This window comes from Diuraphis noxia, unplaced genomic scaffold (assembly GCF_037042655.1).
Source record: "Diuraphis noxia isolate RWA-SAM2 unplaced genomic scaffold, SU_Dnox_SAM2 contig0006, whole genome shotgun sequence".
In the NCBI taxonomy this organism is placed as follows: domain Eukaryota; kingdom Metazoa; phylum Arthropoda; class Insecta; order Hemiptera; family Aphididae; genus Diuraphis; species Diuraphis noxia.
This window is the reverse complement of record NW_028301716.1, coordinates 269,789-288,855: the sequence shown is the minus strand read 5'-3', so window position 1 is coordinate 288,855 and position 19,067 is coordinate 269,789. Positions and strand designations below refer to the sequence as shown.

General features: G+C 27.5%; 1 protein-coding gene, 1 long non-coding RNA gene and 1 pseudogene across 2 annotated transcripts; 2 read left to right on the top strand and 1 right to left on the bottom strand.

The window, feature by feature from the left end:
* Positions 1 to 8,276: 8,276 nt before the first annotated feature.
* Positions 8,277 to 17,899, top strand: LOC149054427 (uncharacterized). The gene is made up of 4 exons (XR_016192259.1): positions 8,277 to 8,493; positions 9,045 to 9,056; positions 16,682 to 16,711; positions 17,859 to 17,899. It is a non-coding gene; the product is annotated as an uncharacterized LOC149054427 (long non-coding RNA).
* LOC149054429 (uncharacterized) lies at positions 9,284 to 12,754 on the top strand. The gene is made up of 2 exons (XM_089230209.1): positions 9,284 to 11,308; positions 11,592 to 12,754. The coding sequence occupies exon 2, from the start codon at positions 11,704 to 11,706 to the stop codon at positions 12,499 to 12,501; it is 798 nt and encodes a 265-aa protein (XP_089086335.1). The 5' UTR covers positions 9,284 to 11,308; positions 11,592 to 11,703; the 3' UTR covers positions 12,502 to 12,754.
* On the bottom strand, positions 12,847 to 14,196 carry LOC149054428 (uncharacterized; annotated as a pseudogene).
* Positions 17,900 to 19,067: the final 1,168 nt, after the last annotated feature.

Below are 19,067 nucleotides of genomic sequence, written 5' to 3'. Positions count from 1 at the left end.
GGTATCTATTACGTTCAATTGCATTTAATATTAGACCAAAATTACTATACTCTGTCTCACGAAAGAACGGGACCGTGTCTCGACCAAAATCGGTCATTCTTGTGCATCCCCACGCCGCACCGCACCACAGCACTACAACGACGACGACGGTCGTCGCTGGTGGTTGCCGGCGGTCGTGGTGAGGAGTAAACGGTGAGCTCTTTCTACATGCGCGAAACGGTCCCGTTCTTTCGTGAGACATACTATAGTTGTAATTCTGTATCTTCTTTTAATTAACCAAATTGAATTTAAATGCTACCCAATGGTTTGTGAAGCTAAATTGTTTATTTCTTTTTCAGACATCCTAACTTTACTTAATAAATACTGCTCTCTATCTGTGGCATTCTCAAATTCTGAAGATCTAATAATATCTTCTATTTCAATAGATGATGTAATTAATGGTTCAGGAGAAAGTAACCATGTTAAACAAATACTATGACTCTGTTGACTAAGTTTAGAAAATACATTAGACTTTACATTGCTATCAAAAGTAGCTATAGGCAGGGGCGTCCTCAAGATGTGGGGGGGGGGGGGCGAATGGGGCCGTCGCCCCCTCCATGATCTTTATTTTCTTTCTTAAAATGTTCTATATTTATATTAAAATATAATAATAGGAAAAAAATATAAAAGTACGCTGATATAGTGATATTGCATATTAGGCCAAAAAACAAACCAATATTATATTGTTATCACTACGAACAAAATTTAAAAAAAAATACAAGTTACCTCAACTATTACTTAGCAAAGTTACTAGAAATGTCTAATATCCCTCCAAATATCTTTGTTTATCCGTACAGCATTCACGCAAAAAAAGGCAAAGAAGAAAAACGTTTTCTTAAACAAACACATTTTGAACAATTTAATTGGCTTCATTATTCAACTGCAAAAGGAGGTTTATTTTGTAAGTACTGTGTTTTATTTGCTGACAAGGGCGGTAAAGATAAAAATGTGACATTAAACAAATTTGTGAATTTTCCATTAAATAAATATGCAAAAGTATTGGGTGTAGATGGAGATTTTCAATCACATAGTAGGCATTTATATCACAAAAATGCAAAGCAAGTAGCTATTGATTTCTTAGAACGTAATAAAAAAAATCCTCAAAAAGAAATAATTAACTTAATCAGTACACAACGAATGCAACAAATAACTGAAAATTGTGAGAAGCTCAAACCAATTATAGAGTGTATTATATTTAGTTTTTTTCCCCATAATTAAAAAGCTTTTGTTGATATTGGGAACTTTACCAATAAGTATTGCTTCAGCGGAACGTAGCTTTTCAACACTGCGCAGGTTGTATTTTGCACTATAATAAAAGTTATTAAAGTTTTATATTAATTTCATAATTTCATTATATCTACCTATTCTACTGATTCTTAATGCATTATTTTTGTTTTTGCTTTTAGCTTTATAAATATTTTGTTGCTTTTCTATGCTTATTAGATTGAAAACTTGGCTGAGAAACCAAATGGGACAAGCACGTTTAACTGGTTTGGCACTTATGAATATTCATGGCAATGTGCCTTTAGATATTGATAGTATAATTAATCGCTTTGATAAATCTAAACACTGAATCGATTTTATTCTTTGATTTGTACATTTTTTTTTGTTGCTTTTTTACTATACATCTAAAATAATATTTATTTTGTGTGTTAATTTTCATTAATTTAAATTTAAATAATTTAATATGTACACAAATATTTTAATACTGTGACTGTTAATTAAACTTTGTTTTTGTATCTATAACTATGCCTATGTCAGATGCCCTAATGACATTAGATACCCCGAGTTAAATCAGGTAAAACACCTAGTCATTGGTGTATTTTCATATATATAGGTAATGTATGTAGTTCGCCCCCCCCCCTATAAAAGGGTCTAGGGACGCCACTGGCTATAGCACAGTAATTTTTTTTATTTTCAGGAACAGGGTAAAGTGCATCAATTGGTTTTGTTGCCATAAGAGGTGGAGGAACTTTTTTTGATCAACTACAACCTATATTTAAAATGATTTGACTATTACATTATTTTGTGTTGTTTAATAATAAATTATTTTATAATTATTACTTGCACTAGTTACTGAAATATTTTTAATTGAAAAAATTAATAATGTCATATGATGGCATCGCACAAGTCCCCTTGGGCAATCACATTCAGCAAGTGTAATGTCACCACTGTCAGAGAAATATATCTACGTAAAATAAAAATAATTGCTAACATCATGGTTTTTAGATAGGTATTAATAAGTAATAGTATACGTCATTATGATTAATGCTAACTACATTATTGTTAATACCTAGAAATTATCTTATATCTATAGCTACCTAAAATACTAAACACAACTATAACAGAAATGATTATTCATTGGTTTACTTATATACAGTATATTTGATCCCTCATACTAGCTTTAACTACACCTTTTAAATTATTGTCTACATAAATACATTCCTTCACATAACCACTTTCATATGCATTTTCACCCCTTTTGACTAACTTTACTTCTTCTTTAAAAAATGCATAAACACAATGCAATTTGATCCAACTAGACGCTGCCATGATCAGTATTAACACTAATTTAGTAACACTAGTATTATTGTCTTACAATTAAGTGTAAATACTAAGTAGTACATTCAAAACTGTATTTCACTTTGAAAAACCAATGTGGAATGTGTTTGTTTGAAACCAATAAATCTTATCGCGGTGTGATAACATTATCATGACGTCACACTACCATATACTATAACAATTAATGTGAAGTGATTGAATAATAATTGATATTATTTATCAGTGATAAATCACTGTGGTATTTAATGTTTTACTATTTTTCTCCGCTGTCGCCATCCGTCGACGATAACATTCATATTTATTATATTTATATTTATTATTGATATTATACGTTTATATTTAATTTTTTAGTATTAGTCTGTCTCTACTTTCTATAGTATATAATCTATATTCTATAATAATATGTCGATGTACGCCGATTGCGCAGCCACGCGCTCTAATAATAGAATGACAATTGATTATTTTATGCCATGTATGATTTTATTTTTCGTTTTTATTTCTTCAAACGTTATCACTTCATAAACAAATTATGTGAAATAAAAATATTTTCTTAACTTCTAACACCAAACATTAAATGAAGAGCCTCAAAGGAATTACGCCCACTAAGATTTTACAACCGGGGATCAATCCCCGGGCCCCACCACCAGTTCCGCCACAGCACCAACATCATATCGATTCAGATTCGCGTAAAACTATTTGTTTGTTTTTAAATGGAATCCCTGATGTTAATCTCTCACGGCGTATTTGGGTGATAATGATAATGTATTCCATACTCTTCCCTCGTCGTGACACCGTCAAATTACAACCTTATAGAGGCCCCTCAAGGTGATTCACTTCGGTGCATATTTTACCAATTGTTAATAAGTTAGTGCTTGCTGTGATATTGTAGTTTGAACCACATGAAAAAACATCTGTATACATAGTGTATAAACCTTCGTATTTCGGAATGTAAGTTAGCTGCGCTAAAAATTTTCAAATTACTATTAGAGTTAATATTCTCACGATAATGTAAAATTTTGACAAAAAATGTAATTATTAGAATTTGTTAAAATAGAGTTCTTATGAGTTGAAATAATAACACAGAATCGTTTTTCGTATACTAAGATAGAATATCATTAAATTTAAATTCAACTTCATCCGTTTTAAAAATATATAACTCGATACCTGTACAGCAGTATAGGTACAGCAGAGAGACATCCACTAATCATCCGATTTATATTGTATAAGAATTGTAAATTTAAAACAAGTTTCTCACAAACTCTGAATTGGAGAAATCTAAATTAAATATACCAACATATATTATAACATATTTATATATATATTTTTTTAATTAACCCGTATTTTAGGTAAACATTATTGAATAAACTATAGATGATTAAATGAAAAAGTTGTTACTCATTTTTTCTAGGTACCTAATTAAAAAAAACACAATACACGGAGACTAAAACATTCATTTTTTGATTGCCGGAAATGACAAAATGTTAAGGTTAAGTTTCAGAAATTTCAAAAGAAAATCCTGTTAACATTAGCGTGGTGTGAATCAACATGCAGGGATCTAATAAGGTAATATTTTTAGAATTTAGAATTATAGAATTCTCATTACTTGCGAGATTCGTCAAAATTCAAATCTCAATAATACCTGCCGTGGTGATTCACATTTTATATATGTGATTTGTTTTACATTGTGAATGTCGCTAATATATCGATTATTTACAATGATGTCGCCTAATATATTATCATATATGTATAATTTGATTGAATTCAGTTTTTACAAAAAATTGCTTTTAAGATGTCATTGGGTGCATAAAATTTTGTTACAAAATTACAAAAACAGTTTGAAATATTAACAAATTTTATAATATATCAAATCCAAACCATATGTTCAAAGGCAGAAAGAAACATTGAATACAACTTTATTGTGCTTACAATTTTATTTACATTATGACTTTTAACTATTAAACATTACCAACAATATTTTGATCCCATATAACTACTATGTTTAATGTTTGTGTGTAATTCTGTGAACATTTTGATTGAGTTTCGTTATTTTTTATCGATGGGTACATACTACGTAATATACTACACCGAACACAACAATAGGTAAAAGTTTTGAGTTTTGATATATCTTTTACATTATCGTGAGAATATTACATGTATATATATTACTCTAATAGTAATTTGAAAACTTTTAGCGCAGCTAACTTACATTCCGAAATACAAAGGTTTATACACTATGTATACAGATGTTTTTTCATGTGGTTCAAACTACAATATCACAACAAGCACTAACTTATGAACAATTTGTAAAATATGCACTGAAGTGAATTTAATGATAATTAAACGAATAATTACTTCAATCTTCTGCAAAAATTTGTTACTCATTCTTTTCTAGATACCTAATTAAAAATAACACAATACACGGAGACTTATACTTTAAGTTTTTATTACTGGAAACGACTAAATGTTAAGGTTGAGTTTCAGAAATTTCAAAGGAAAATAATGTTAACATTAGCGTGGTGTGAATCGCCACGCAGAGACCAAATTAGGTAATATTTTTAGAATTTAGAATTATAGAATTCTCATTACTTGCTATATTTGTTGAAATTCAAATCTCAATAATACCTGCCATATCATATTTATGTATATTTTTTTTTTTTCATTTACCCGTTTATTGTAAAACGTTTTTTAATATTTCAAACTGTTTTTGTAATTTTGGAACAAAATGTTATGCATCCAATGACATCTTAAAAGCAATTTTTTGTAAAAAACAGAATCCATTTAAAATATGCATATATTATAATATATTAGCCGACATCATTGTAAATAATTGATATATTTGCAACGTTCACAATGTAAAACAAATCACGAATATAGCATCTGAGTCACCATTGCAGTTATTATTGACATTTGAATTTCAACGAATCTCGCAAGTAATGAGAATTCTATAATTCTAAATTCTAAAAATATTCCCTAATTTGAACCCAACATGGTTATTCGCACCACGCTAATGTTAACCTTATTTTCCTTTGAAATTTCTGAAACTCAACTTTATCATTTTGTCATTCCCGGTAATTAAAAACTTATAGTTTTAGTCTCCTTGTATTGTGTTTTTTTAATTAGCTACCTAGAAAAAAATGAGTAACAAATTTTCATTTAATTATCTATAATTTATTCAAAACTGTTTACCTAAAATACGGGTAAATGAAAAAAAAATATATATATGATTTAATATATGTATATTTATTTTAGATACCTCGTTTTTTATATTAAATAAATTTAATATATATATATACATGTAATATTCTCACGATAATGTAAAAGATATATCAAAACTTAAAAATTTTACCTATTGTTGTTTTTCGGTGTAGTATATTACGTAGTATGTACCCATCGATAAAAAATAACGAAACTCAATCAAAATGTTCACAGAATTACACACAAACATTAAACATAGTAGTTATATAGGATCAAAATATTGTTGATAATGTTTAATAGTTAAAAGTCATAATGTAAATAAAATTGTAATCACAATAAAGTTGAATTCATTGTTTCTTTTCTACTTTGAACATGGTTTGGATTAGATATATTACAAAATTTTTTAATATTTCAAACTGTTTTTGTAATTTTGTAACAAAATTTTATGCACCCAATGACATCTTAAAAACAATTTTTTGTAAAAACTGAATTCAATCAAAATATACATATATTATAATATATTAGACGACATCATTGTAAATAATCGAGCCTTATTTTCCTTTGAAATTTCTGAAACTTAACCTTAACATTTTGTCATTTCCAGTAGTAAAAAACTGAATGTTTTAGTCTCCGTGCAATGTGTTTTTTAGATTAGGTACCTAGAAAAAAATGAGTAACATCTTTTTTATTTAATTATCTATAGTTTATTCAATAATGTTTACCTAAAATACGGGTTAATTAAAAAAATATATATATAAATATGTTATAATATATGTTGGTATATTTAATTTAGATTTCTCCAGTTCAGAGTTTGTGAGATACTTGTTTTAAATTTACAATCCTCATACAATATAAATCGGATGATAAGTGGATGTCTCTCTTCTGTACATACTGCTGTACAGGTATCGAGTTACATACTTTTATAACGGATGATGTTGAATTTAAATTTAATGATATTTTATCTTAGTATACGAAAAACGATTTTGTGTTATTATATCAACTCATATATAGTACTCCAATATTCAATTTTCAAGCTTTTAGACTATGCGAACTGTTTTTAAATATAATACTTGTTAAATACAATTTGAACTGAATTAAATATATATAATATACGGCCATGTTCTTATACGTTTTTGATTTTTTTTTTTTATGGTTAGGGCTTCGACAACTGAGGTCATTAGCCTGGGGAACTGTAGGGGAAGGTACTGTAATGTTTTAACTTTTGGGTTTTTGGCAGAGTTTTGAATGGGCACCTGTGGGTTTCTGCCATGCTGCCCGGTTGGGGGCCGGCGGCCTCTCTCTCCAGACATCGCGAAATGCCCAAAGAGCGATGCCGCCCGTGACCGAGATTCGAACCGGCGACTGCATGTGTCGCAACCAACGCCCGAGTCCGCTCGGCCACTCCACCCCCAGATTTTTTTTTATACAATATTACAATATCAATTATTTTCGAAAATCTTGTTTTTATCTTCAATCTTTAGGTATAAAAATTAAAAATATTGTAAATTTTTAAAAAGGTGTATAATAAAAGTATGTACAGCTTCGAGGTTAGGTGATGAATTTTTAAATTTTCAAACAATAAATATAATAACTGATGAAGAACCCTGTATTCAATTTTTATGTGTTTATATCAAACCGAAATATATTTATCTAGATTTATATAAAAAAATCTAAAATCGCTTATTCTCAAGCTAAAACACAGTCGAAATATTATTAAAATGTCAAGTGTCTATGGTTATTTTTTAAAAAAAAACAAAATATGAAAATCGTTCTAGTTTACCGTTGGATGTTCCACTTATTTTTTTCAAACGCTCATGAGAAATTAGTTTTACATTCTGGTAAACTTTTTTTACCGTGAAAATTAGAATAACCTATGGGGGACCAGGTATTTAATTTTCAAATTTTTGGTTCCAAAACATACATTTTTATGAATTTCTAAATCAAAAAAAGTAACGAATTTTAGTGATTATTACGTATTTCGTTAACATTCAAAAATTACATGCTTTTTAAAACTTTTTATAGGTTTGCGCTATTTTTTTTTCATTTATTTTTTGAAATTAACTTATCGTTTCACATATACATATAACTCTCTCTCTCTCTCACACACACACACACACACACACAGTATTGTATAAGACGTGTATGCCTATCATGGTACCTATACTCTACTCGGAATAATATCGTACCTCAGCGGCTGACTTCTGCGCATGGACGTGGCTTCGTTCCGCAGTGCTAGTCTCCGTTGTTTGACTAGGGGGGATGCGTCTGACCGTTGTAGACGAAAACTGGTCGCCGCCGAGGTACGACCTCATTCCGAATAGAGTATATGTATTGGATTTAATGTTAAACATATGTTATTTACTCAGGCATTAAAAGGTTAATAAATATGGTGTTTATTGACAAATGTAGAATACAGTTTTTCTTTTGTGTAATAAATACATATAAAACTTATTGTTAACATAATTAATCTTTTCAATTGGCAAGAAGGAGGGATATGTAAATGAACAAATCACTTATATAAAGCATCAAGAAATACCATTTTATTGTATTTATTTTTCAACGTTCACATTGTTTTTATTATTTTATCATATTAAATCAAAATGATTTTTTTAAAGAAAAGTCTAATAACAATTGCGATTCTAGTTGTTTCAATTTGGGTTATGCCTGAAGCTACTTTAAGTTTAGAAAAATCAAGAGGTATGGATTATTTGATTGATATAATAATGATTGTACGTAGGTATATGTATTAGATTTTTTTATTCTGTGGTTTTTACTATCAGTGATTTATAAATAATTTAAAAACTGAAACTAATTAATACCTATGTTACCTGTTACATAAATTTAGATTTAAACAAAATGTATTAGATTTGTTAAATATTTATTGTATTTATTATTATTAATTAAAAATGCTAAAAGAAATTGTTATTTCATTTCAAAGCTACATATCAAATTTGCATGAACTAATTACTCATACAATTTATTTGACCTATAAATTGCTGTAATTTGAATTGGCTTTAGTCAAGTAACAATGGTCAATGAATGAATATTATTCAAAATACCTTACTTATTTTTTTTTTTACTTAAGATTAAACCATAATTTCTTTGCCAACTTACAAATTGAATAACAATATATGCAAAATAATTGAACATATGGTTACATTTTTTTATAATCTATAATTATGTGAAAATTATTATTAAATCGTATTTATAGTAAATAATAAATAAAATTACTTTTTTAAACTTTTTAGAAGTTTGCGAGGGTAATATTTTTATTTAATAATCAATAAACACTAAATTCATGACATTTCACACAGTTAAAAAATATTAAGTTTGATATGATATAGTCATGTGATCTTAAATTATAGTTCACCTAATCACTATCCCAATTATCCATTTCGGGAAATTAATTCGTTTCGAATCTATTTTTATCAAAATTGATTTACATTTAAAAATTAAAAATTATTATTACTATTATAGGAATGTGTTTTCAAAAGAGTGATTGTGATTTTTATATTTACTAAGTATTTCTTCTTCTTAATTTGAATTTTTAACAGATACATTAATGAAAAATAGTATAAAATCATAAATTTTACAATTAAAGTTTATTTTCAAATTTTATTTTTATTAAAAATACTAGATAATCAAAAACAGTGTGAACTGACGAATTGGCTTTCTCTTAAGCGAATCCTGATTGTTCATGGGGATTGTTATTATTTTATGTTTTTGGTTTACCTACTTGTATGTCATCTTGTTTACCTGGGGTCATGGAAATTTGACTTATTAGATATGTATCATTATTATCATTAGCGATGTATGATACATTATTATTATTGGTGTGTTCATTATTTACTTAAATCTTATCTCGTGTTCTATTTGATTGCAGTGGAATTTTATTAAATGTTTTCGTAAAATGGTGTTGGTAGTGTTGATGGATTTATTTAGAGGGTAAAGGTACGTTTTCCCTGCAGCGTCTGGACGTGGCGTTTGAACGCCGCGTCAAGACTGTTTTCCACACAGCGTCTAAACGCCGCGACCGCTCCAATTTTTTTTACAAATATTCAATCAAAAAATGACCAAAATCAAATTTCTCGTCAATTTTTTTCTAAATTGTTAAAAAACTTTTACAAATCGAAATCGGGAATTAAGAAAGCATCACCAATCAGTCGATCTTTATAGGAATATAGATCGATCGCAATAAAAATGTAGTATACACGATACATATCTTGTATAAACTTCATGTTCTAGTATATAAAAATGCAAATAAATAAATGTATGTCGATTTCCATGGCATATTGCCATATGAGCTATTTCCATTTTTAAAATTAAGAATATAGCTCACCTATTGGAAAAGGTTGGCAACCTAAATTTAGATCATATAATATTTGAATGCAATCTATACCATTAAATATATCATTGAATTCAACTAGGTAACACATCTATTCTGATGCCTTTTGTACAGCAGAGTGGTACGCTGCAAATACCTTTTATAGTATAATTTTTAAAAGTTTCATGTTGGCAACACATTTTACGCAACCATCTATCGCGACCCATAATTTTGTCATATTATAATGCCCGGTTGCACAAACGATCAATAAAAACAGTTCAATAAACTGTGATAACGGTTCAATAAACAGTCGGATAAATAACTTTATTGGTTCCTTAAAGTGTTGGACTGTTGCACAGAAATTCTATAACATTTTGATGGTTAGTGCTCTAACCATAGTTTAGATACCATAGTTACAAAAAATTATCATTCCATCATATATTTTTAATGTTATCAGTGTTAATTGTTATCTGTTTTATACTTTAAAATTAAGTTGAACTGGTGTCAAAAATATTTGATTAAATGATAAATAATAATATTACCTTATCACAAAATAATTCGATATTATCAGATCAATAAAGTTATAGAACTCTTTTGAATATTTATCGAGCCGAAATCGGGTCTACAACTTATCGAACCGATAACACAATATTTATTGGATTGATAAAACTTATTGATCCTTTGTGCAACCTGTCAAATTATAATCGATTCGATAACCCAGTTATTGGTCCGATAGCTAGTTATTGGTCGTTTGTGCAACCGGGCATTAGTATATTACCTCAAAACCATTCCTACATTGGTTCTGCGCGGACGTGTTTGTACAATATCGTCGATATTCTTTAATATGGATCACAGAATAATTTTAAATCAAATCTTAAACAATAATCGTGTATTATATGAGTTGTTAAAAGAAGAAGCTGAAGATGATGAATTACTTTTTAATTTAACAAATCAAAAAAGAAATCAAATTAGTCCATTATTTTCAAGAAGGAAATCTGAAGGGTTTTTTGAAAAACTAATCAAAGAACATTTTTCTACTGATGACAACAAATTTCGAGAGTTTTTTCGTCTCAATCGCTAGCAATTTGATTTTATTTTATCATTGGTTAGAGAGTCGCTTACAAAAGAGCCATCTTTTCGAGTTCCTGATCCAATAACAACAGATGAAAAATTGGCAATTACATTGAGGTAATAATTTATAATGTATTTTTACTAGATAATTGGTTTATAAAATTGTATTGTATTAATTCGTGTTTATGTAAATTTAATGTAATAATTCTTGTTCTATTCAATGTCGATTAAGATACATTTTATTCGCATTTAAGCGATTATATTAATAATAAAAATATAAAACATAATGTAACTAAAAATAAAAATATATATTGATATTAATATACACTATGACCAATATAATCACTTTGCAAATAGACCATTACCTAAATTTAATAAAATGTATTTATTTTATTTTTAGATATCTTGCAACTGGAGAATCATTCCGATCATTAGCATTTGCTTTCCGTATATCGTTTAGTTATATTAGTGTCTTAGTAAAAGAAACATTTGCAATTTTAAAACAATATCTAATGCCACTATTTTTGCCAGATCCCACCAAAGTTGATTTTAAAAGTATGTCAGAAGAATTCTTGATTAAATGGAACTTCCCTAATTGTATTCTGGCCATAGATGGAAAACACTTAAAAATACGATGTCTCAGTAATTCTGGTTCTCAATTTTATAATTATAAAGATTATTTTTTTTCGATTGTTTTATTGACTATGGTTGATGCGAATTATAAATTTGTAGTAATAGATGTTGGTTCGTTTGGTAGAGAAGGAGATAGTGGTATATTTTTAAAGTCAATTTTAGGGCAACAAATTCTAAATGGGTCATTCAATTTCCCAAAAGAAAGTGCTTTACCGGGGACAGATAAAGTATTACCCTACGTTATATTGGGCGACCAAGCATTTAGACTTCATAAACACATTTTAAGACCTTACTCTCAAAAGGCTGCAAAGGCTGATGCTCAAAAAGCTATTTTTAATTATCGGTTAAGTCGAGCTAGGCGAGTAACCGAAAATGCTTTTGGACTTCTGAGTCAAGTGTTTAGAGTATATTATCAGACAATTAACTTATCTCCAAAAACTTGTGATGACTTGATAATTGTAAACTGTTGTTTACATAATATGCTTCGGGAAGCATATTTGGAAATTACTGGCAAAGCTTACTATCAATTTGATCCAGAAAACTCAACTCCAAATGAAAACATGGTACCATTTTTAAACGAAAGCGGATTTACAAATGCAGAAGGCATTATAGTACGTGATGCTTTTAAAGAATATTTTTCAAATGAAGGAGCAGTACCATGGCAAAATAGTATGTGAAATTAATTAAAATCTAATTTTATGATTATAGGAATATACTTTATTATAAATAATTTATATTTATATAATTTGTAAATATTTTTCATTATTTATATTATTATTATTATGTTTGTAATTAATATGTACAATAATATTTTATAAATAACCATGTTTATTTTAGTTTTAAATTCCCTCTCAATTTGTGCACCATGTTATATTTAAAATGTTTGTGAACTGTTGTAATGTTATAATGAGTATCTTATTTACTGTAAAATATTTTCAGAAATCAATTTTATTTTAAACGAAAAATAAGTTTTAAAGAATAAATACAAAATAAATAAATTAATACAAAAAACCCATAAAAATCATAGTACCTTTTCATAACCCTATACCTTAAGGCTTTAAAAAATTATTCATAAAATATATTATAAAAACAACAAAAGTTAATACTCATCGCTGTCATAGTTGATCGGCACAAATCCGCGAGAATTACTAGGGACTTCATAGGATCCAGACAATGATGAAGCCTGTGATGTATACGTATCTATAGGCGAAGAATTAATATGATCTGCAGTTGGTCTATAAAACGAAGCATTTTGAGGCTGTGCATTATCAGGTATAACCGAGTAATTGTTTTCCAACTGATTTACCAATGTCAGTGTTTTGATTTTTGCTTCGTTTATAGCTTGTCTTGGTAATCGTTTAATAGTCATAGCAATGCTTTTAAAAAAAATATCAACATCATCCTCTTCTTGGCTTATTTGTGATACTAATAAGTTATTTCGCGCTTCAATTTTTGAGAAAAGTTCATTTCTCTCTTTCGATCTTTTAGCCATTATCATTGACATCATATCATTTCTAGATCGTTTTTTACCTTCAGGTAGTGCTGATGATGACTCAGATAAAATATGATCTTCCTTTTCCCTGTTTGTGATCTAAGATGTTTTCTCATTTTGATCATTAAACGAATCATCAATATTTTCTAGGGCATTTGATGAATTCGGTTGTTCAACTTCTGCAGGTGGTGCAATATTTGTAATAGAACTAAAATTATAATTTTTTGAAATAAATAAGTATATTATAAATTAAATATTATAATTTTAAATTTGTAGTAGGTAAAATTATTATAATACATACTTTCTCTAATATTCAACCGTGTTTAAAAATAATAAGTAGGGCATTAAGGGCCATTTATTTCTTTCTAAACTGGCAGATCCCGTTGGTAATTTTTTTCTTAATTTCATGAAAGTGTCACGGATGTTTTTCCATCTCTTCTTTATATCTTCAACTATAAAATTTAAATATTTTTTAAATATTATTTTGAAATTATGATTGATAGCAAAATAGTCATTTTTAATTTAATTTAATTAAAAAATTCAAAAGAACTAATTTAATAAATAAATTTATCAATATAATATTATAATATTCTATAATTATATCATTTATATATATATTATTTTTTTTTTTTAAATATATTAATATTATTATTTAAATATATTACTTACCAGTTCTATTAAGCTCTTCTGATAGACTTTTCCAGAGTGTATCTTTGAAAAATATATCCTTATTTTTGGGATGAGAACAATCGTATAAAACTTTGTTTTTTTGAACAAAATCTATCAAAATTTCGTCCTCCTCAGAGGAAAATATAAACTTTTTTGACATCTTGACGCTGGTGGTTGACGCGATGCACTTGTCCCGACCGGTGTTGACGTCAACCGCCGCGTCAAACGCACATAAGAAAATGAACACATAGAAACGCATTAGACCAGAGACACGGCGTCTGGACGCCGCGACCAAACGCTGCGGCCAGACGCTGCAAGGAAAACGTACCTTAACGCGCGGAGGTGTGATTTTTTTATGACACATAAAAGTTAAAACATGTCAATTGGTCATCTGTCATAAATATTCAATATTTCGTGTTTTCATAAGTGATTACCACAGAACTGGGTAGTTTATCAAAGTAATCAGGTATTATGTACATTTATCTACGGAAGCTGAGAATGTGTTAGAATCCTATTTCGTGTATTCCGGCTCCTATATTTGTGAATAAGCTGACTGGTGTTATAAATTATTACTGAATAAAAAGCTTGTTATATTATTTCGTCATGAATCTTACCAGGGCGTCATTTATGTTTTTTTCAGGTGTGCGAACTTTTAAAAAGGGCAATTTTAATATTATCACCAAGCAATTAGCTTATATATATATATATATATATATATATATATATATATATATATATATATATATATACATACATATGTCGTAACCACTTTGTGAAATCAATCTTTTGATGAAAATATGACCATTTCGTGAAATGGAAACACGTTTTTTACACTTTGTGAACTTCAAAAATATTTCACTAAATAGTCACTCAATTTTAACATTGTGTAATTTTTTTCACAAAGTGGTCGTTCACTTTGTGTACTGAAATACAACATTTAACAACTTATTCTTCCCTTATAAATTTAACTTAAATAATTATATGTAGTAGTAAAGTTTATTTATATAATTTTAATTTATTAACCGTATTGTGAACATTTTTTATTTATTAGAACAGGAAAATGAATTGTGACAACGGCTGTTATATTTTAGACTACCTTTAAAACAAATATATATTTTGGTTCGACAAGCACTTTTACACGCCTTTTTATTGTGAGTATGCACAATACAACTTGATTTTTTTTTAAATGGCAACCTTTTCTTTTAACAACAGATTTGATTAGACCGATTTTTTTAAAGTCAATTTGATTTTCTTTACCATAGATCTAAAATCAAAATTGACACTAAACTATAACGAGTTAAAGTTTCGATTAAAATTATTGAATTTCTCAACAATCATCCTAGAATTTCAGGAATTGTCATGCAGTTTTTTTGTATATCCGTAGGTTTGCAGACATTAATTATTAAATTATTTGAATTTAATGTTGAGTAATTAATTTAGACGTAAATGTTAGTTAATTTACTAAAAAATTCAAAAATTTTAATCGAAACTTTAACTCATAAAGAGTAATTGAGGTTAATTAATTCCTCAAAATTAAATTTAAATGATTTAATAATGTCTGAAAACCTATGGATATAAAAAAAAAATACTTGAAGTTGCATGACAATTCCTGAAATTAGGATGATTGTTGAGAAATTCAATAATTTTAATCGTAACTTTAACTCGTTATAGTTTAGTCAATTTTGATTTTAGAAGTATGGTAAAAAGTATCAAATTGCGTTAAAAAACCGATCTATCAAAATCTGATGTTAAAAATAAGTGTTGCGATTTAAAAAAAATTAATAATAAAATAAGTTTATTGCGAATGTGCACAATAAAAAGGTTAACAATTTGAAAATTTGAAAAAAATGTGTATTTCAATAGTCCTTAACTATTTAAAAAACCCCATCTCAATCCAATATCACTGGCCAGAATTATTTAGTGTTACCTTTAAAAGGAAACACACTGTATATAATTTCTTGGTTGTTAAATAACTCATCGACCGAGTTTTTATTTGATAGGAAAATACAAAGTATGACTTTTGAGGTGCGTGATACAAACATTATATTTTTTGTGAAATAATGTTAGCTATATCCATTATGTAATATTTCTGTGAAATTGTGTTTGCATGATCTTTAATGTTAATCCCTGATTTTATTTTTCGGATGTTGTTTTTCGCTGTCACTGAGGCAAAGGTCTGTGTTATTTCTGGTTGATTTGTAGGGCTATTTCAGTGGTTGTTTCTTTTAGAGTTGTCTTATTGTATCAGTTTCATTTATTGGATATGATGGTTTAAAATTTATATTGTTCGATTTTATTGTGTTTTGAGCAATTTCTGATTTCATAGATGGATATTCTAGTGATTTTTTGGTTAGGTAATGTAATGGTATTTTTAATTGGTCTTTTCCTAGGTGATCGAGTGGTTCGAAGGCTCATAGTTTGTTATTGGTTTACCCCTTTAGAGAATGTTAAAGATTTTGGATACTTTATTTTCATCCCCTATCCTGATTATTTTAGATATACTTAAAATAGTTTAAAAGCCCATTCCTTGTTCTCATGGATTGTTGCTGTGATTTTTGAAGCTTTATAAATGCGTGCAAAAGAAATGCAACTGAATTGATAAACACACGTGGTTCGTCTATGAGAGTTAAACTCGTAGATACGTACTGGTGCATAGTTTTCTATAACACTATATCAATTAATTTAAAATATTACAGAGATTCTAAAAAATTTTTGCAATTATAAAGGTAAGTTGATTGTAATTAATAGATAGTTTAGTAAGTATAAGTGATATGATTACATTTTTTTTCTTCAAGTTTATGCATTATGAACATCCCTAAATCCTAATCATAATATTGTCCTATTGGATTTATGATTTTTAAAATAAATTAAAGCGATTTTAATTTAACAAAATATTTGGAAATTTGGAAATATCACAAAAAAATATTTATTTATTTATTATTTTAGAAAACAACACTTACCAATAGTACCAACAGTGCTATTAATAGCACTTAATGTAAAGTGCTATTAATGAATTAATTGGTTTATTGCACCACAGAAAAATTGTGTTATACTGTGATTGCAACTCTGTCTTTTATGTATTTATTTATTTATTTATATATATATATATATACAAAATATACGGTTTGCCCCTATAACATTAAACTACAGTACAATTTATTAGAGTAATAGTAGAAAATTGAGAAATATAAAATATTATTTGTAAATAAAACAATTACAATTTAATTAACAGTAATTAAGTAAACCTTTAAGAACAAGTGATCAACAAAAGAGGGGTCCTCATTAGCAAGTGACATAATTCGTCTTAAAGGCTCATTTTGCAAATAATTGTATGTTTTTTAAAAGTTTAAAAATAGTGTAAATGAAATATTATTTATTATTCTCAGTTTAATTTATTATGCATTTTTAAATTTTTTTATATGAACTTTAAATGACTCAGTTCCAAGCTATACAGGATTAACTGTATGGTGTGTAAGCTTACGAACTCCACTGTAATTCTCAACTATAATTTAGGTATAAATCTAGTTTAGCACCTAAGTATTAATTTTTTTCTGAAACGGATGGGGGTACCTTATCTATATTCTGTATTATTTTTATTTTATTTTTTAGCATATTTCATTATTTACAATATTGTGTATAATTTTTAGTCTTATTTTATGAATCAGCGCTTGTATACGAAATTACTTACGTATTTACTGTTACAACTTAAAAAAATCATTACTTAAGTAATGTTTTGTTATATGCGTAACGCTATAACTAGTACATAAGATATGCATAACAATATGTACAAAATTTCTAGGTTAAGGTCCTGAAATTGCATAAGGGATAATAAATAATGATGTATAATACAATATTGGAATAATATAATTGCAGGTAATAAATATGATTTTCCATTAGGACAACTTAACAAATGTATGTATTTGAAACTATTATAGATAATTTATGCCTCTGCAATAATCTTATTTTTAAGGAGCTATAAATGTGCAATTGTTTCGTTCGTCGCGGTAACCGCTCGTTTTGTTGTGTGTGTGTTGAATAGTCTGAGCCTACTCTCCAACAACCGTGTATTTTATAATTTTAAAGGCAATATACCTACGTGTAATTTACGCATTAATTAAAAATACTCGAAATCGATTCATAAATATGAAATAGCTGTACACATGATGAAAATCTAAGTATTTGTAAAAGTCGGATTTAAAAAATGTAAAGATATTTAAATACAAGATTACATTTCATCGGTCGAAAAATGTTTTAAATTTTAGCAAATACTATATATTATAAACTATAACAATTATTTAATATATTCTACTAGTAAATTTCATTATAAAACCAAAAACCTTTAATTCATTTACATCGAACCACTATAAATATCTAATTTTTGTCAGTTTCTATGGTCGTTTTGATGAAAAATGTACAGTATTTGCAAGGGTGTTAAATTTAAATTTAATATTATTTATTTAAAATTTCATACATCATCGATGTATATGAAACTCTATATAAACCACCAAATTACATTTTATAGTCAGTTTATTTTAAGCAAAATATCTAGTGAAAGAGAAATCATAAAAAATCCAAACCTTTTAAAATTAATTTTAACATTTAAATTAAACACTTGTTGAACATTATAAATTTATAATATTTACCAATGATCTGTTTTCAATGGAATTTATTGTATATATAATATGTAATAATATATTTATTATTGAAATTAATTGGTCATATTTATTTTTTAGGTGAAGTCGGTAAGTATTATCATGCTTTTATTTATTATAGGGAAGGAGACCAGGGCTAGTTGACGAATCTTAGATTTGAAGTACTCTCAAATGGCTAATTTTTATGATACAAGTCCAAATTCTTCACCAATTTAAAATTTAACTTCTTATGGAACAGTTTAAAATAAAATATCAGTGTCAAAATTTGTCTTTAAGCCAATTTTTTTTTTTAATTAAAAAAAAAAAACCAAAATTTGTTATATTACCCGTGTGCTGGGGTAAGATGACATACATATAAAAAATAAACTAAACAACTTTTAATATTATATATAATAATATTTAAACAACTTTATTAATAAAATAACTTATT